Source organism: Carassius carassius, chromosome 1 (genome assembly GCF_963082965.1).
Source record: "Carassius carassius chromosome 1, fCarCar2.1, whole genome shotgun sequence".
NCBI lineage: Eukaryota > Metazoa > Chordata > Actinopteri > Cypriniformes > Cyprinidae > Carassius > Carassius carassius.
The window spans coordinates 18,107,378-18,128,866 of NC_081755.1; the positions used below are offsets into that span (position 1 = coordinate 18,107,378).

General features: G+C 37.8%; 2 protein-coding genes across 2 annotated transcripts; both read right to left on the reverse strand.

Annotated features, from left to right (window-relative positions):
• Positions 1-1,948: 1,948 nt before the first annotated feature.
• Positions 1,949-14,672, reverse strand: LOC132140653 (soluble calcium-activated nucleotidase 1-like). The gene is made up of 5 exons (XM_059549508.1): positions 14,520-14,672; positions 7,231-7,319; positions 5,412-6,073; positions 3,446-3,649; positions 1,949-3,256 (listed from the first exon to the last, which is right to left on the reverse strand). Exons 3-5 carry the CDS (start codon positions 6,049-6,051, stop codon positions 2,886-2,888), a joined length of 1,215 nt encoding a protein of 404 aa, XP_059405491.1. The 5' UTR covers positions 6,052-6,073; positions 7,231-7,319; positions 14,520-14,672; the 3' UTR covers positions 1,949-2,885.
• A 1,212-nt stretch (positions 14,673-15,884) lies between these two features.
• On the reverse strand, positions 15,885-19,457 carry LOC132140661 (synaptogyrin-2-like). The gene is made up of 4 exons (XM_059549522.1): positions 19,203-19,457; positions 18,318-18,555; positions 16,849-16,982; positions 15,885-16,755 (listed from the first exon to the last, which is right to left on the reverse strand). Exons 1-4 carry the CDS (start codon positions 19,299-19,301, stop codon positions 16,558-16,560), a joined length of 669 nt encoding a protein of 222 aa, XP_059405505.1. The 5' UTR covers positions 19,302-19,457; the 3' UTR covers positions 15,885-16,557.
• Between the last annotated feature and the right edge of the window lie 2,032 nt (positions 19,458-21,489).

The following is a 21,489-nucleotide window of genomic DNA, read 5'->3' on the forward strand; positions in this document are numbered from 1 at the left end:
ATGTGATTCATCAGCCTAATTACTTAAATAGCATCACATTTGTCCATTTAATTAATGTGTTGAAACTCTATTAAAATTGTGTGAAATAAATGCATGTACTTATTTGTAAAAAAATTTTTGCACAAAGCAAAAACTAATTATTCTAAATAAATTGAAATATTGAAATAATTGTTATGTCTTAATAAAATAATGAATTAATTGTGTCATGCTGCTGTGACCTCACCCTTGCAGGCTCACTATTGGCTGATTCAAAGGTTCAGGGCGGACATTTTGGGTTCACATCATTGTAGTCCTTAGTTCACAGCACTTAAGCCCCACTTCAGTCAGCACTTAAGAATCAGTCTTATACTTTACTGAAAGTTGCTTTTAGCTGCTTTATAAATGTCTCCTACTCTTAGAAAAGTCATACTCTTTACTAAGTATTTTCTGACACTTAAGTCAAAGCTTAAGACTATTCTTAAGAGCATTTCTTAGAAGTTTTATACATACGGGCCCAGATCTCACTTATTATACAATATTGTTATTTTCTTTCAAATCCTAATAAATAAACTAATAAAACAAAACGGTAAAAATAAATTGTAGCACATGCAATGACTGTGGCAACTTTGACATTTGAAAGGATACTATGGCAAAGTTATAATTTTCCTTATTCAAACTGATTTTATTTTCATGAATGTATGATTTACCTAAAGAATGAAAGCTATGTCATACACTTGGACAATTATGAGCTTGATCATGCTCATAGACACTAGGGGTGTGACAATACTCTTACTTTACAAGGTGAGACAAAATGCAGATACTTGGTTCACTAGAACGAGGCAATTTTTTAATGGAAAATATTTGTCTTTTAATCACAAAAAGTAAAACAATGGAGTTGTATTTTGAAATGCTTTAACTAATATTGTGTTTAACTTAAACGATTATTTTGCTAATCAAGTAATCAGATTATTCTGACAATTAAGTAATCTTATATTTATTAAATAGAACTAAGTGGAAAAACAGGCTTATTGTGGTTATATTTATAAAGTAATGATGAGGCAATGATATTTGGACTCAAATAAAGTATCAAAACCAAGTAAATGGTTTTATTGAACAACACTGTTAAATACACAATATAGTTTGCCTATATTATAACAAATACCTGCAGAGGGCACCAACAGCCTGGTGATGTTTCATGTGATTGAACAACATTTAAATCCATTTAAATTACCATTAAGAGATCATGTGTGAACAGGACCATTTAAAAAAATCCCGGTAAATTCCTTCTGGCAATCATATTATTCGTATGGAGATGACGTGATTAATCTGAGATGTTTACAAAGCTCTGCTGCTTTTAATATAGCTTTTCTATGTAAATACGATGCTAGATGGAAATCTTTGACCATTGTGCCTCGCAGCTTTTTCAATGCGTCGCGCTCGAGACCCAGACTTCTTTTCCATTCGTCAGCTAACAGGCATCTCCTGTTTATAAGAGCAAAAACTTCTGATTGGCTAGTAATGTTAGTTTGTTTGAGAGTGCCAAATGCAGCCAAACCCCGTAGCCAAATGGCATATGCCAGAGATCCGGCATGGTGTCAGAGAACTTTAAGCTCTGGTCAAGGGTCTAACTAAAGTAAATGAAACACTAACCACCATAATAGTGACTCTTTCCTTCAATGATTGCACTTGTTACAATAAGGTGTCTTCACTAATGGTCAATCATCACTCAATTAATCACTTAATTATCTCATCAACTGCAACACTGCTTTAGAGTTACTTTTAACATTCGAGTTTGAACTAAAACTCAATTAACTTAACATGCGTTTTTTGCCGTGTACTTGTTACTAAAATATTATATTTACTATTAGTATGTACTGTACAGTATTCTAGTTGACAATTGCTTTCTAAAAAAACAAACAATGCTGGTACTTCTCTTCACTGGTTCTTTCTCACAGGTAGATCCTTCAAGGTTGGTGCAGAGGGGTACACTAACCACTGGGTGTCTCAAGGAGTGAAAAAATGCTTATGGAAAAAATTCTGAGTGCTTGCTTACATGTCAAGATTCCAAAGCTAGATCTCTTAGAAAATCCCAAATATTTAATTTTGCCATTAAGTGATTGTAAATTGTAAAACTTTCTACAACCACATAATAACCTGTGCATTCAAATCAAATGTGATCAATTTTGTTTTAATTTAATTTTTTAACAAAATCCCTAAAACCATATAAACGGACTAATTCAAACAACTGGATAAAAAAATGAGGTACACTAAACTCTTTCTTAAAAATCTTCAATCTGTTGTTTTCAGGAAAAACAAAACAGCAACAACAAATAAATAGCTCTGGTGTATCAATGAAGAATAAAGTAGATATTTTTGACAGTTCAGTTATTTCCAGTTATTTTTTAAAAGTATCCAATCTGTTAAAGACACTGATCAAGAATGAAAAAACAAACAAAAAACAAAGCAAAACAAAAACAACTTAAAAAAGACATTCAACAAAACTATATGGCAACTGCAATAATCTGTTTACAGTAAACTATTTTATGCATGTACTATAGTCTATAACTTCACTTCATTCATTCTGTTACATTCATTACATGGTAAGTACAGTACTGGCTTGAAAACACTAATGGTGATAGTTGAAAATGGCAAAAAAATAAATTTAAACGATGAAGGCTCTGCTAAGTCTTTTAAAATAAAGGCTCAATGTGAACTAGTTCCTTTAGTCTCTATAATCACAATCACATTTTAGGCAATGGCTGCCAATATCCAGTTGGCATTATTTGAACATCATTCAACTATTTCAACATAAAGACACCTCAATGTCTACATCTAGATGTACATCATCTAGAAGAAGGTATTCACCAGTCCTTGGCATGTATTTACCTTCATGAAATCCTTTGACACTAAATGAATTCAAGTCCCTCATACTTCACGTCGCCAATCTTAGTTTCAGGAAGAAGGATTCGGCCATCCAGGGTGAACGCCACAATGTAAGTGGCAATTTTCCCTGCATCCTCCTCAGACTTTAGAGCAACAATAATCTGATCATCTGTGTTGGGGACAAACTTAAAGGAAGAAAAGCCATGCGTAGGGTTCAGGGGCCCAATGTTTCTCACTTTAATGTCTTGGAAGTCTGGCGAGCAGCTGAGCATTAGATTGGTGCCCCGTCGCTCATCTGCTGTCTCATCATATCGATCGCTGCTAGCACGTCGTGGCAAAAAGAACCAGCGCTGTAATGTGTCGCTCCAAGCTGCAGACTCATGTATGAGGTACCCTGAGATGACAATAGAAAGTAAATGAACAGAGACTGGAAATTAAGTATTCATTCTTAGCTATAGAGTGGAACATATGTGTTAGAGCTCTTGACACAAAAGTTATTGTAATACCAATGCCACGTTTAAAATACAAAATTCACCACTCAATACAAATGCAAACTGCATGTAAGTGAAAGGTTGCTGCCTACCAGGGGGGCTGATGCCTGCAGCGCTGCGGAGAGCATTATACTTAGGAACCCAGTTCTGGTGCTGTACATCTCCATGGAATCCCACAACTTTTACCCATTCAGGATTTTCATTCAGCACTTTTCCGCTGGTGGTGGTCCACTCCTTCCCCAAACCCCCCACATATAGGTGCTCTTCCTTTACTGCAAGCCACTCAGCCTTAAACCCTAGAGAGAGGAAAAAAAAACACTATTGAAATCAGATATCATGTTTGAATTAATTACCTTGTATTTCATCATTGTACATATATTTTCATAGTTTCTGACTGTTACCATGTAGTCAGCCCATGATGAAATGCTAAATGTTATTTAGAATTTAAAATTATAAAAGTGAAAGTGACAAAAGTGATGTGACATTCAGCCAAGTATGGTGACCCATACTCAGAAATTGTGCTCTGCATTTAACCCATCCAAAGTGCACACACACAGAGTAGTGAACACACACACACCGTGAACACACACCCGGAGCAGTGGGCAGCCATTTATGCTGCGGCGCCCGGGGAGCAGTTGGGGGTTCGTTGCCTTGCTCAAGGGCACCTAAGTCGTGGTGTTGCCGGCCTGAGACTTGAACCGCCAACCTTAGGGTTAGGAGTCTTTACTCTCTAACCACTAGGCCACCACTTCCTTTAAAACTTAAAGTCCTGTGTGTTCGGGCGATGAATATTAAAGTTATAATACACTCTCACAAAAATATGCACAAAGTGTTTGGCAGGGAATGTATCCTCAAAGAACCTTCTTTATCTCTAAAGTGTGCATCATAGTACCATATCAATACATACTACCTTAAGCGTACCTATTACTACTATAATAGTAGGTTACTAATGTGCACCCTTTAGGGATAAATAAGTTACAAAGGTCTCCCTTTGAGGGAACTGCCCAAGTGACAAGCTTTTGTACCCCTAAAGGTACAATGAGTGCATTTTTTCACGTTTGGCCCTCTAGGGGTTGATGCATAAAACTACAAGTCACTGAGAAGCATTGTTTTGGTAATAACAGCAGTTGTGCAGTCGCTAACAACATCAAAACTCTCCCAATATGTCTAATGAGCCGGTAGATCATATTGGTTTGACATATCAAAATCAATTTTGTTGCAAAAGGTGGCAAACTTGACGTTAGATATAACGATTACTATTCATATCAGATAAAGGAGGAGAATATTACTTGGTAAGGCTGTTTATAACCAACTAGACCAAAATAAGTTGCTAAGATATTGGTTTTACTGCCATGTTATCCTTTCCTTTCTCTTACAAACTCTTTTTGGCTTTAAGTTACTTTCTACTGCTTGTAGAAGTAGTCTGACCTTCATTCCTTTACATACAGATATGACATAAACACACACAGACGAGATGAAACTATGGAGTTTTCTTGATAATCTGTCCCAACAACTCAAACTATGTAAAATATTTTTTACAGATTAATCACAGTGATTTGGGGTAAGGTAAATGGTTTTATGATGTACTTGTTCAAAATGTAAATTTATGTGAAGTAGTTTTAACTATTCAGTTCCCTTATCACTTGACCTTCAAGTCTGCAGAAACTGTGAGAGGTACTGGTGCAAGCACCATTTGTGGCCATTGGGGCAGTTGTGGCCTAATGATTAGAGAGTCAGACTTTTATTCTGAACACTGGCAGGAAATATAGGTGGATGTGTGAACAGCGCTCTCTTCAACCCTCAATACCCAAGACTGAGGTGTCTTTGGCAAAGCACCTTACTGCTCCCTGTTCACTGCAGTAAAAAAAATGGCACTGCTCCATGTGTGCACCCATGGTGTATGTGTTCAATACTGCTCCTAATGTGTGTGTGTGTGTGCACTAACTTGGCTGGGTTAAATTCTGAGGGTTATGGGTGACCATACTTAGCCTACACATCACTTTGAAAACATTTGGGCTTTTTCATTTTGGTGAAAAACGGTCCTTTAGCAACACTAACCTTTTGAAACGGAGCCATCCCCATCTGGCAATATGACCCAGGGAACTGCTTTAAGTCCATCTATATTGTATACAACACCCGTACGATCATCCACGCTGTACAGTTTGCCATTAAACACCACTAATTCAGAGAGCTCCATTCCCCGACCCTTCTCTGCCAGGTGACTTTCCAAAATCACCCTGTCCTGATCCCATTCAACCACCACTGTATCCCCACTCTCCGACACCAGGAGGTGACCCTTCAGCATGTAGCTAAACCAGGTCAGCTTCTTTTCGCTGAGTGAGTTTGTGTCCAGGTCTGCGATGACCCCTATTCGGTAGCGTGTGCCCTGTTCTGTGCGCTCTGGTGGACTGAGGGGGTATGTATCATTGTAGCGGCCCTCCAATCTCACCCCCTGATGGTTTAACCTCAAACCATGTTTGCCTCTGGGTTGGGGGTGAAAGGGCAAAAACTGCATGTAGATGAGGAGGACGAGGGTTAGCGCTGACGCTACCACCACAATGGCTTTCCATTTGATGCGGAAGCGGGAGTCGGTGGTGTTGGTCATGGATGCCAGCATTGGGAGCCCTCCAACAGAGATGCGCAGAGAGTTCATAGGATCATTTTGTTTAAGACGTGCAAAGCCTGGAGAAACAGGCATCAGGGATGGACAGCAGCCACACCTACGAAAGGAACAGAAACAAATTTAGGTCAACGTGACATTTACAAACATCCCATCTCTACATCCCAGGAGCGTCCTGCATTATGATAGTGGCTCCTTGATGGCCGCATATTACATATTGTATGTGACCACTTATGTTTGATTTTCATCAAGATACTATATTTTTTTATTTCATTACACTCAACAAAAGATTCACTGGAGTGCCGAGAGTGGCACACGACCATCACTTATGAGCAAGCAGGAGATGAAGTGAATAAACTCTACTCTTTCCCTATCAGTCAATGTAAACATAATCACAACATGCTAATCCGGTTTAAATCACTTCATCACTACCTTTTTTATTCTTATGAGAGATACTGGATCCAGCCAAACAGGTCCTGTAACAGTGCCAGTTAAAAACCAAAATTAAGCACTGCGAATACAACCGACAGTCAGTTGGCGACCCCCAGTGTTAAAATTAATTGCATGTGTTGATGCCTGATTACACATCCAAATTAAACTATCCATTCTGGCTACATAACAATCTTTCTGTGCTCTAGAAGCACCAAAATGGAACTGCAATAATGTTCTTAAAATCTGGAACAGTTTTCCAATCTACTAATGGTCAGACAACCCAATAGCTCCACCCCGAACTCACACCATTGGCTAAGCTAATGTGCTTTTGATGTGCAAACAATTTCAGAGCAATGATCTGATAACCCCAGTGTGGATTCTCTTCAGGGATATCAACTAACCAAATGACTTGGATTTGCAAACTAACCTGGAGTAGGAGAAATTAATATTATTATTATTTTTAAGTCACACCACTTTTAACCCCTTTTTCATAGGGGACAAATCCATTTAGGGACCTTGTTTTTCTAATGTGGATACAAATTCATTTAACTTAACAGTCAATCCTTCAATGAGATAAACAGGTGCAAAGGTTACAAATTTACAGACATGGATTTTCATTTCTCCAGCATGACTCCTCTAAGTTTATGAACAACTAATATAATCAAGCAGATTATCAAATAACCAAATCTTCTACACTTTAATGATTAAAAAGACCTTCAAACTAGATGCTTTTATCACTAAAAACATTTACAAGCAAGTGTTAGAACACCCTTGTGCTACAAAAGATGTGATTATTTAGTTCGACCCAAGACACCAAACACTTACCAGCTTCTCCAGCTATGACAGGATATTCTGATGCCACAGCAGCACTTCGTGTAGGAAATGAGTAATGCTGACGTGGAGGTAAGGAGTGGCTGTGTGAAAGGACAGAAGACACACAGGGTGAAAACAGGTACACCTGGATATTACAGACATGATATGACAAGTTAACCCGTTTAAAATGTTTAGCAAAATTCTCACATTTAAAGGCACAAAATGTAAGATTTTTATTAATTAAAATATCCAAAAACCACTAGAACATTGTTATATATTTTACATTATCCCAAATGTTTTGAAGAATGTTTAAATCCAGAGAAATTAGCAATTTTAACTAGTGACATGGAACGTGTCTATAGTGATTTTTTTATGCTTTACATGTTACCCTTGGGAGATATCATCAGGAAACACGATGTGAGCTTTCACTGTTATGCTGATGACACCAAGCACTATATAACTTTGTGGCGCGGTAAAACATACCAATTTGAAAAACTAGCTGAATGCTTAGTCAATATAAAAAAAAACTGGATGATGAGTAATGCGTAAATGAAATGGTAAAATGCTTGTGAAGTGACCCAGTCAGAACAGTTCTTCTGGTAATGGTGTTTATGTATTTATGTCCTCATTGATACGGCAGATGCTGAAATTACTGCAAGCGTCACGCGTTTCAGTCTATGTAGTAAACAAAAGCTCACGTCTCTGCCATTCATTCATTCACACAGTGACACGCAGAACATGCAGGATTCATATTTCAACCAACTTTTGCGGCTTGACATTTACAGATACTGCTCCATATGGAGATTTGATTTGTTTTTACAAGAGTGTAATGTTAATTACTCCCATGTTACAATTACATCCATCTCCTTCTAATTATTCTTTTTGTTTTCGCTCTTCTTTCTTTCAGCTTTCTCTTTATGCAAATTGTGTATTAGGTTTGTTTCTTGGTATATAATGGTCTGTCTTTAGGCTCAGGCTGAAATCCAAGAACTGCCCCTGTATAGTGTTATGATCCAGCAGCCAAAATACTATCAAAACACACCAACGCAGCCTCCATTCTCCAAGAAAGATGGGTAAAAATGTGCACACGAAACGAAAACATTGAAAAAAAAAAATTTATACATCCCCATCAAATCCAGGCCAAATCACAAAGACGTCGATTCGTATGGGATTAATATAATCGCAGGACCTCGGTGTTCAGCAAAAATATGGTAGGTTATTTGCGGGGGAATTTTTACTTAAATTACAGACATGGGTGATTTGCACGGGATTACAGACAACCCCCACAATTACTACAAATGACTAGAGGTCACCAGGTAATACTAATCCTGTGCGAATAAGGCTTTAGTTAGGCTTCAAACTGGATGTACCCATTTAAAGAGTCCAGCTGCTTAGAACCTTAATGCTGTATAAAACTGAATGACTATTTAACTAACTACTTATCCAATCCCATCATGCTCAGAAGGCTCTTCATACTGCATTTACACTGTGAAGCTGGTGTTATGGAAGTGTTTCACAAGTTTTTAGTAAAGAACAAGTGCATGAACAGATTTTAATCTAAATATTTTCAACGGCAACTGAAATGTGAAAAAAAAATCGACAAATACAGAGAGGGCAAATGGAAATGACTGAACATTAAAATTTCAACGGTTCTTTCTTACCATTTCATTTGGTTGACTCGATATGCATTTCCAAACTACAGTTTCACTTCATGGTGAATGTGCATAAGGATGCATATAAACTGTATTTATGCTCAGTTTTTTAGTTTTTTCTTCTAATGCATCACATTAGCCTATAGCTGTTTTGAAAAATATCAGTTGCCCTTTTGTAAATTCACTTGGGCGAAACCTTTGTTCCATAAAAAACAAACAAAAACAAAAATATCTGTATGATATTCACTTTTATACATATTTCTTTTACGTATGGAGGGGTTATTTGGTCAGATTATAAACTAAAAGTCTAAAACTAAAAGTCTTAAAGCAAAACTAAAAATCTAAATTTGAAACTTAAAGTCCAAGTAGAAAATTAATTTGGTATTTAGGATAGGGCATTTTCTATTTAGGATTGGGCATTTGGTCATTTAGCCATTTAGGATTTAGGATTGGGCATTTGGGGATTTAGGATTGGGAATTTGGTATTTAGGATTGGGCATTTAATCATTTAGCCATTTAGGATTGAGGATTGGGGATTTAGGGATTTAGGATTGGGCATTTGAAGATTGGGCATTTGAGGATTGAGGATTGAGGAGTCTATGCAAATTAGGAGGCATGGCCCAAATACTGGAGGCTGGGTTTGAAACGGCTGGTGCACAGAGGCACCTTATGGACAGCAGAGGGAGCTCCCAGTGCTAAGGAGCACACTGTAATGAAAGTAATGTAATTGTAATGTAATTCTGTTTCTGTAATGAAACAGAGCGAGTGAGTGGCTTGAGCGAGGACTGTGTGATAACTTCAACTTAATGACAGCTTTGTAACATTTGTGGCCTCAAACACAAAGTCACCAGTGAAAGGAGTGCTATCGGTCTAAGACGAGAAAGCAGCAGACAGTGCAGCAGGTAAGATGCTAACATTAGCTACTAGTTATAAATGCTGATATTGCTAACATTCTTTAGTAGGGTATTATTATATTGGGACATGCTGTTTTGTTCTTTAAACTGTGGTTAACCCCTCTGACATTAGTAGATACACTCCTTTCACATTGCCACTAGATGGTCTTGTTTCGGTTTTTTTTTTTGCTATATAGCCTATATATATTTTATATAGATTGTGAGAGAAAAGAAATAATTCGACTTGAACTGGCGCTGCACACTGCAAGACCGATCGGTTTATGACATCAAAGTACTGCTAGAGCGATTCAAAAGCATAAGGAGCGTCTACTCTCTTTGATGTCATATGTTGTGTGTGTATGTATATATATGCTCACCTAAAGGATTATTAGGAACACCTGTTCAATTTCTCATTAATGCAATTATCTAATCACCCAATCACATGGCAGTTGCTTCAATGCATTTAGGGTTGTGGTCCTGGTCAAGACAATCTCCTGAACTCCAAACTGAATGTCAGAATGGGAAAGAAAGGTGATTTAAAGGAGTCATACCCTCGTATTACCTTGGATACCTACTGCTGTATTAAAGTTTTTCAAGCCCTTCTAAAAAAGAAAAGTGGAAAAAAAATAAACACAGAGCTCCTCAGACCCTTATTTCTGTAGGCATTATTGTCTCGCGAGATCTGATGCGATATTTTGGCTGTCGTGGACGGTCATTATAATAATGCAAATGAGGGGCGCGTTGATTGGTTGCAGGAAGGTGGGGGTTGACACCGCAGGCAACGCTTTAGCATATCATTACAAACTGACATCATGGCGCAAGTTGTGAATGAATGCGACCGGCTTCCCGGCCAATGTATAAGTCTGAGGCGCCATTTAGGGCTTAAATCAAACTTCATTCACGCACACATATGAAACACGCTTGCATATATACTAAGTGGTCACACATACATGTATATGAACTCACGCACATAACGTTACTCATATGAGACACGAGCACAGCACACACACACAAATATAAGACGAGCACAGCACACACACACAAACTAGACGGCGCCTCATATATAAGCGTTAGGGAACAAATAAACAATAACCGAATTCATGATGATCTCAGTCATTTGTTTTTTGCAAAGTACGTTAGCAGCCATTCCCCATACCTCGAAGCTAATACTCCTGCCAGTGTTGTGCCTGAACGCGTTCATTGAACGATAGTTCATGAACTCGTTCATATTTTGGGCGAACATGAACTGAATGTACTGCATTACTGCCTGATGAACGTTACTGTGAAGTCGTTCATTCTGGTGTCTGTGAACGCCACGCTCTCTCAGTTTAACTTCTTTCAGTAGGATGCCAGATTTCTATAAAGCCTTCTAGGCGAAAACACACCTAAAACACACCGTAAACCGGCCTTAATATGTAGCGGAAAAAACACCCAATCTGGCAACACCAGACTCTCTTGTTCAAACTCGTTCATCAAAATGAACAAATCTTTTTTCGAGTCATTTCGTTCACTTAAGGGGCTTTAAATGTTACTATTAACTGGCAAATTCCCCGAACACATCAACCTACGCAATCTTGATCATATTCTGAATTAAGAAATCATTATAATGCAGTCAAAAGTCCGTTTTTGCAGTCAGTTTACAGGGAACATAAATAATTACTTCACCACGAGTCTTTCGTTTATTTGTCTAGTGACAGACGCAATAGCCGCATTAGCAGTTAGATGCTGTTTGTTACACACAGTAGAGCAATAAAAACACAGTCTTACCGTTTCAATTGCAGGCAATTTTGTTGGAATGGCGCTTTTCCCGAGCTTCGATGCCAACTTCGCCTGATATTGCCCCAAATTTGTGAAGGATTTCGGCGTACAATGTTTAGCACAAACACGTAACGATAAGCCAGTGGGAAGGGTTGAAGGAAAGCCGTCATTAAAAATGAATTTAATCCACTGGTCTCTGATAGCTAGGTCCGTTCTTGGTAGAGAAAACACATTTACATGTTGATTCTGGCAGTCAACCACAGAGCAACTCATGTGTGCACTACCTTCCAGCATCTTTCGCGACTGAATATGAGGGGGAAAGGGGAAGGGCGTGCTTCCTGCTGCGGTGTTCATGTATGGTATATCTTGCCCCGTCTTGACGTCAAGACGGGGAACAAATCAAAATCTCGTATTTGAGTGCGCGTGCACGTGGGCTATTTTACTAACCCTGAGGTAAACAAACGCTTCACTTTTAAATATCGGCTTCCCGGCCAGTGTGTAATCGTTAGGCAATCATAACATACATTGATTCTCATGGAAAAGTGAAAATTGTAGGTGATCACTCCTTTAAGCAATTTTGAGCGTGGCATGGAGTTGGTGCCAGACGGGCTGGTCTGAGTATTTCACAATCTGCTCAGTTACTGGGATTTTCACGCACAACCATTTCTAGCGTTTACAAAAAATACCTTGATGATGCTAGATGTCAGAGGAGAATGGGCCAACTGATTAAAGCTGATAGAAGAGTAACTTTGACTGAAATAACCACTCGTTACAACCGAGGTATGCAGCAAAGTATTTGTGAAGCCACAACACGCCCATTCTCCTCTGACCTCTAGTATCAACAAGGCATTTTCGCCCACAGGATGTTTTTCCATTTTCACACCATTCTTTGTAAACGTTAGAAATGGTTGTGCGTGAAAATCCCAGATTGTGAAATACTCAGACCAGCCCGTCTGGCACCAACTCCATGCCACGCTCAAAATTGCTTAAATCACCTTTCTTTCCCATTCTGACATTCAGTTTGGAGTTCAGGAGATTGTCTTGACCAGGACCACAACCCTAAATGCATTGAAGCAACTGCCATGTGATTGGTTGATTAGATAATTGCATTAATGAAAAATTGAACAGGTGTTCCTAATAATCCTTTAGGTGAGTGTATATAAACATACACACACGACATATGATATCAAAGAGAGTAGATGCTCCTTATGCTTTTGAATCGCTCTCGCAGTATTTTGATGTCATAAACCGATCGGTCGAACAAGTCGCACATGCCTAATTTCTTTTCTCTCACAATCTTTATAATATATATATAGGCTATATAGCAAAAAACAAAAAACAAAAACAGAAACAAGACCATCTAGTGGCAATGTGAAAGGAGTGTATCTACTAATGTCAGAGGGGTTAACCACAGTTTAAAAAACAAAACAGCATGTCCCAATATAATAATACCCTACTAAAGAATGTTAGCAATATCAGCATTTATAACTAGTAGCTAATGTTTGCATCTTACCTGCTGCACTGTCTGCTGCTTTCTCGTCTTAGACCGATAGCACTCCTTTCACTGGTGACTTTGTGTTTGAGGCCACAAATGTTACAAAGCTGTCATTAAGTAGAAGTTATCACACAGTCCTCGCTCAAGCCACTCACTCGCTCTGTTTCATTACAGAAACAGAATTACATTACAATTACATTACTTTCATTACAGTGTGCTCCTTAGCACTGGGAGCTCCCTCTGCTGTCCATAAGGTGCCTCTGCGCACCAGCCGTTTCAAACCCAGCCTCCAGTATTTGGGCCACGCCTCCTAATTTGCATACTCTCCTCAATCCTCAATCCTCAAATCCCCAATCCTCAATCCTAAATGGCTAAATGATTAAATGCCCAATCCTAAATACCAAATTCCCAATCCTAAATCCCCAAATGCCCAATCCTAAATCCTAAATGGCTAAATGACCAAATGCCCAACCCTAAATAGAAAATGCCCAACCCTAAATAGAAAATGCCCTATCCTAAATACCAAATGCCCAATCCTAAATACCAAATTAATTTTCTACTTGGACTTTAAGTTTCAAATTTAGATTTTTAGTTTTGGTTTAAGACTTTTAGTTTATAATCTGACCAAATAATCCCTCCATACTTAGGTACAAATACACATGACTACAGTTGTAAAGATTCTGTTTTTTAAAAAGTCTAGGGTGAATTACTGTGTAAAGCTTATATAGTGCAACACGTTCACCAATAAACTACATGCATCACTACTTTTTTACTTTAATAATGGGCTACTCGTTGATAAAAATCAATACTCAAACAACAAACTAAAGATTTAGAAATGTATTAAAAATAATACATATTCCTCTGCAGCTTTGTCGCTAATCGTTGGCAGTGACTGAATCTTACATCTGAAGACAAGGCTTCAAAAAACTACAAATATTTATTTGTATTGCATTATGTTTCCTGTTATTTGATCACTGAACAACTATAATCTGTAACTATGATGTGGCCTCTGTTTGTAAACATCTCTATATTGAATCATTAAGTTTAACTTAGTCCTTTAGCACCATTTATCATTCAATAATAAGCAAATCAATAGGGCAGCTGAACGAACTTGCAAAATCTTCAACCACGTGATGTAAACATTCACTGCTGGACCAATCAGATCGCTTCCTACCTATTCAATCATATATTGATACACAAAGATATAAAACATGTTGTTACAACGATACTTATGTCTGTTTGGTCAACTATCGATGAGTAGTTACAGTAGGCTACAGTAGTGTTCACCTCCAACTGACATCAACATTTACTATCATCGCAGGCAATAAATCTGTATTTTCAGTGAAGGTATTTCTTTATTTGAATTAATTTCCATTCCATTTCACAAAGTCGTGTTTGCTGTCCCACATAACAGTGGCTAGAGCCTCAGTGAGTTTCTGCATGGACCCAGAGCAGGCTTCTCTAGCTGAAAGTGTTATTAAAGCGTAACGTTACTGTACTCACGGTAGGGGTGCAAGACGAGGCTTAAAATGAATCCGGGCTGCTGAAGATCAAACCGCGACTTGTGAGCTCTCATTCCTCACGGATCCATTCAGGCAGCTGTGAGTCTGCACATCCTTCTACTTCCGCAGAGTCAGACTCCGCTGGGGGGAGCGAGATCGAGGCAGGGCGCGCAGAAGCAGAACCGCCTCTTTCCGCTCGCACCTGCGTGCATTTTACGCATACATATTTTTTTTTGCGCTACACTGTCACAGCAATGAAAACATTGTACAGCATGTCATAAACAAGACAGACAGACCGAAAACATAACCTATGGAGAGCATGGCTATTAAAATAGTGCCAGCAACACTGCAAACCAGCCAACACTTGGTTCTAATTACCTATAGCTACATAAATAAAGTATAGTAGACGATTTAAGTTTGTGATCTATTCATATCAGCATACATCTATACCCTTTAATGTAAAGCTTTCAAGTAAAGCACAAAAATAATGACTGTTACATTTTTTTTTAATATTATACAGCCATGCAATGTGAAATATTATCTGACCAATACTAAGCATACACAGACCTTATAATGTCAAATATATGCACCAGTGGCTTATATTACTGATAATAAAAAAAAAAAATCCTAAATACCATAAGCCTAGCAGTGTTACAATCTTGGTGTAACAGTGACATTAACAAATCTAGTATAGACAGTGATAATTCACCCCAAAATAAAAACCCTGGAACATTGTACCCCATTGGATTTCTTTGAAATATACCGATTGAAACATACAGAAAACAACATCAATTTATCTGTGTTTGTGAGTTTTGCAGTAAATTCGAAACAGTTCGTACTTGTTGGGTGCGTAAATTATGGAAATATGAACTACCCCTCCCACCCAATCATTAGATTTCAAAAAGGATTCAACAAGTCTTTGACATGTTAACACTGGAAAGAGTCAAGTGTTTATTGTGCAGCATTTCCTTACAAGAATGAGAATGTTGCAATACCTGCTTTTACAACAAAAAAATAAAAAATTTGCAAAGTAAATGTACAGAAGGACACAATGTTTATGTGTTATAACAGAACTCTGTTAGTGGCCAACTTAAGATAAATGTTTATTCTAGTTTCTTTCTTTTCTTTTTTTTCATTTTAGGAAAATGAAGAAAACAGTAAAAGTGGTCTAAAAGAGTCAAAGCAGGAATACATTAATAGAAATTAATTTAAATTTCTAGATACTAATTTCAAAATAAGGCACAATTTCAGTAGTAAGAGGTAGAAATCTTGCAGTGAATTTGGCCTGACATATATATATATTAAAAAAAAAAAACATTACATTATATGATTGTTTACCACTTCAAACTCAGGTACTTAAAGTTTACGAAAATAAGGTTTATTATCCACACGAAGCCTATTGTCTGTCACAAATTAATTTAATGCACGTTTACAGTAGTTCGTTTCTTACCTCACAATCTCAATCGACCTATTCATCAGTTATCTATTCTAGCCTCAACAAGACTGAAGTTAGCAGTTATTAAAGCCATTTGGCAATCAATTTAGTGCATACTTAAAAAAAAAAGTGATATATGGCAATGCAATTCTTTTAAAGAATTACTCAATTGTGGTAATGTATTTGGCAAAGAGAATCTGTTCACTTTCTATTGTCTGCATATGCGGAAATTTGTTTTGATTCTACTTTTAAGGCACGTCAGTTCTGTAGACTTTCCTACATCGTGTGATTGTGCATTCAAGACATGGAATGAAGTAAATTCCATCAGTTTATTAAATGTAAAAACCGCAGCTGGTGTGGAATCTGGTTTATACAATCTCTGCAAGGAACTTTTAAACTTAGGGTTATGTTTAGAATTCGCATCCGAAGTAAATAAAAATAAATAACTTTTTTTTTTTCCTTTCAAACTTTGAAAAAAAAAAAACACACCAGCGAAGCACACCAATCCCAGGTCACAATTTCAACTCTTATGGAAATGGAAAAAACGGAGCTACTGAAAGTCCACACAGGTGAGCCTCTCAGAAGCGTTAAAATGCCTTCGCCCTCAGTAAGCCGGAGGCTGATACCCTCCCTGTCCCGCAGGACTGGCGGTGAATGGGGACTGCTGGTAACCCTCTGGAGCACCAGCATATGCTGAAGGGTACGGGGAAGTGTGGTCAATGGATGATGGATCATTGTAGCCTAGGCCAACGTCGTCCATCCCGTGGCGGTATCGTTGCAATGCGAACGCGGTAAGAACGCCCTTGAGAGAGAGAAAAAAAGCATGTTACTTCTTTCAGTTGCTCAAATATACAAGCAGACCATCAGGCAGAACCAGGAAGTGAGATGTGCTCACCCAGGTGCCAATGGAGAAGAAGGAAAAGGTCACCACAGCTCGTGGTGCATCAGATGGGACGTCTATCCGAGTTGTGTGAGACCACTGATTGGCCAGGACGCAGAAACACACAAACCACAGGAACGTCCAGACACCTGATGAGAAAGCAGAGAGGAGCGTGAAGGGTTTGTTCACCCAAAAGTGAAAATTCTGTCATCGTTTACTCAACTCCAAATGACTTTTGAATCATCCACAAAAATACAACTCAAGATATTTTTAACGAAACCTGAGAAGTTTCTGTCCCTACACTGAACTTTGACGCTTGACAAAGTTCATAAAGACAAACTAATCCATACAAATCATTTGTTCTAATGTGTGATGAATGGACATGCGATACCATATTTGATGCGCTCTATGCACGTGTTGATCAGAAAAAGTCAAATAAACCCCTTAACGTTTCATCATACGGAGTGATCAAACCGCAGATTTACAGTTTTTGGATCTGCAGAGTTTTGGTTGTGCAAACTTTCAAAGGATGGAAACCTCGCCACATAAAAGGGGGTAAATAATGACAGAATTTTTATTTTTGGGTAAACTAACTGGTTATGAATAAGAGTGCATGAGTAACATAAGGTATGGCTCTGTTTCAAACCATTATGAGCATTTAAGTCATCGTAAATGTGCTTCAGACATGAAGCAGGCAACCTTGCTTTGTCCTCTTAAACATCACTGCATGTGTCCTTCAAAGAGAAGGAAACGAGCTCCATTCAAAAAAATAAAAAATAAATAAAGAGGGTTACCCAGTTAGATAATTATAAATATACTCATATTTCATTACACTAAAAAAGTATTGATAAAATAAATAAATAGTAAAAACACTTTGTCATTGGTTTCAATCTAGAATGAATTCATGTCCACCAGTCTATAAAGTTTGTTCTAATTATCATACGGTTTTGAAAATATATAAATAAAATAAAAAACAATTCCTGGGTTATTCCTGACCTTAGTTTAAGGTTTACTTAATATATGTAACCAGGCCACTGAACTTGGGAACATATTAACATTTTTAATGTTCATAATGTGCCATATATATCTGGAGAACATGGGACCCTGGAAGCATAGGTAGGCTCAGAGACTATCATGTTGTTAGCTTAGCAACATGCTAACATCATGAAAACTGGAATTGCAACTCCTCAACTGTGTAAATAAAACCGATCCCAATTCGATCCCGATCCCAATTTGTACTCTGATTGCTTGTGTTCTACTATCGTTACTGTGAGATGTTATAATACTTCTCACAACTTTTGACATGTCTCTGGAAATGTCCACATAGCTATCATTGGTAAAAGTCATGGATGCCAGCTCTCAATGAACTAGGTTTTAGATCCAATCAAATATGTGGCTTTTAGACACTGTACTGTAAATAAAATGCATTCTGCAATCAAACATAAAGTGACTGATAAAAACCAAAAATCTGGAACAATTCTTACCAGAGAAACAAAGATCACCCAACACAATGTATTTTCTCTCGTTGGCATTGCTGATCTGGGGGAAGTAGGCATCCAGCACAGTGCAGATAACACAGGCCAGGAAAGCTAAAATCCCCACACCAATTCCGTAGCTGCAAGCGCTGTCATTCTGATTGAACATGCACTTAGTGGTGTCTAAATGCGGTTCATTTATGTAGCCTTCAGAAACTATGGTGGCAAACACCACTATGGCGAAGAGCTGCGATGGAAAGAAACAGAAATCTCTTTAATAATGCATCATCACAGTTGTAGTCACACACAAAGGAAACTACTACTGAGAGCGTTTACAAAGTACAGTGTCTGTTTGAATGGGAGGCGTGACGCTCTCACAAGATGTCTACTTTGGTTATCAAAAAAAAAAACTATATATTTACACAGCAAAATAATTAGGTACAGGCATTTAGACCCCTGCGTCTGCTTAGAAATGCTGTCAAAAGATGTAACATTTAAAATGCAATATTTTTGTAGTTCAAACTGTGTGCTTACATTCTCTTTCTTAAAAGCATTTTTGTGCAGTAGATGGAAAAAGAATGGCCAGTGTAATAACAGGTGATGAATAAAACACGCAAACTAGCTGCATAAAACTAAGTATTTAAGAGCTTCTGTGTTGTCATCTAGAGTTTACCCGTGTTGACAAGTCACATGATGCAGACCTCAACAACAAACTCCCAGACTACTACTGCTGCCATATGGTCTGTGTTTTGCAACTTGTGACAGCAGAATTGAGATTTGCGCTTGATTTCTGTTAAACTAAGACAGTTTGAGGCCAGCGCCAGTATTACAAACTTTCACCGAGTGGTAGGAGCACTAGCTCGATTAGCTGGCGATGACTTTGATGTAGCTCACCCAACTCAACAGCCTGGCGATGGTCTGCGGTCGCTTTACAAAGCTCCAGAAATCGAAGGCTCCTCCGGCCAGCGATGCACCGTAAGCACTCGTCTCCATGTCCGCCTTCGTGACACTCTAGCCCCTCGTTAGCGCTTCGGCGGGTTGTCGGGCTTGATGACACACGGTTTACTTTCACAATTGTTTCCTGAAAGAACCGCACCACCCTTCAAGGAAGTACACGTCACGCCAGAACGAGAACTGCCACATTTTAATATTTGAATCTGTCTGTCTGTCTGTCTGTCTGTCTGTCTGTCTGTCTGTCTGTCTGTCTGTCTATCTATCTATCTATCTATCTATCTATCTATCTATCTATCTATCTATCTATCTATCTATCTATCACTTTAATACTTGATATAGGATGTCATCTTGTTGATCTAGTGCTCCAACAGTGCTGCAGGCTGAGGCTTCAGTAATATTTGACATATGGACATGCTTAAATATTTATGAGTGTAAAGACTTTTCCAGTGTTCTTTGTTTGGGTGTAGTCCTGATGTTTTATCACTTTGCACACAAGGGTTTGCCTTTGAGTTTACACAGCTCTATAGTCTGACTGCAGAAGCAGACCACGTGGCCTCAGTCTTTGGGGACTCATTCACACTGTGTAGCTACCGTATGTATGCTACATATATGTATACACACACTTTACCGACAGAAATACTTTATTTATGCTGTTTGTTGTGCTTTTAGTGATTCTTCGTGAACTGCTTAAGTACCTAAGTACCGAATAGTCCTCTAGGTGGCGCTATTAATCTACTTTTAATTGAAATACTCACCTAAAAACGAATACATACGAATACATAGCTGATGTCTTCCAGAAATGAAATAATTTCCGTAGTGGAATACATCAAAGTGAGGATATGTTGAAGAGTGTCCAGTCAAAATGTTCTCTATATTGCGTGTGTGTTCCATATAGAAGAAAGTAAGTCATGCAGGTTTGGAATAATATATATAATTTCATTTTTGGGGGGGAACTATGTATCAACTATCCAGTTACTTCAATACAGTAGACCCAAAAAGTATTTGAACATGTAAGCCACAATTTAAAATTCATTCTTTTTTTTAGTTTTAGTTTTTGTAGCCTACATAGTAAAAAAAGAAAAGAAAAGAAAAAATTCTAATTTTAAAAATAAATTTAAATAGATAGCATAAGCACACTTTTCAATCCAAACATCTCACAAACTGAAGTTTGTTAATATGATCAAACGAGAAACAGATGCACAAAAGTGCATCACTACAGAACTTGCTGCATCTTTGTATCAGTGTAGATGGGGACAGACACAGAGGATTACATTCAGTAGAAAATTATTTAAGATGCATGTACCAAACTCAAATTGATGTTGTGTATAACTATCTATTGTGTTGTCAAAAGGTGTGATGCAAATTTGACACGGGTCACACGACCATGAGGTCTGTAACGTATGACTAAGTCTGTTATAGCTTACATTTTCAGATTAAGGCTGAGCTGTCTGTATCATGTTAAGGCCTCTGTTTACAATTTCACATACCACACTGTAATGTAAAATACCTGTCTTCCTATATACAGTTGTTTGTGATAATAGTACCAACCCAAATAATAATAAAGAAAAAAAATAAAAAATGGTAAGGTGTCAGCTCGTTCTTGTTTCTTCCTCTTGCCTGTGGTTTGTCACTCTGTATGAAGTCTGTCAACTGTGAAAATGTTTCTGCTTATTCGCAGAATGGGTACTGTTGAAGTACCAGTCACTTTTTACTCGTATGAAAACTTTGAATCGTGTATTTTTTTCTTAGACTGTGCTGGAAACTTCGCTGCTGTTTAGGTGAGTATCGCAATTGGTGCTACTTTATCAGAACAGCTGCGAAATCTGCTTTTGCTGTTTAAGATGAGTGTTGTTGAATGAACATCGGAGGTGTGATAATAGAACAACTCAAATTAGTTCTCTTGTGATAGTATACTTTAATGCTTTATAAAAGTACGTACTATGAAAATAATATACTTTAAATGAAAGTACTTAATCTTGAACTGAATTTATAGTTTTATTATAGTTTCAATTTATATTAAAGGCAGGTAAATGAATATACAAAGGCATTTAGGCTAAGCTTTAACATTCTTTAATGCCATTTTATTTATTAGCATATTTAACTTTACATTTTAACATCAAATAAAACACTACTGTTACATTATAATCAGGTACTTTACATGCGTGTTACTATGCAAGTCAACACATCAAAATAAGTGTACTTCTTTAAAGCATGACCAAATTTTCCT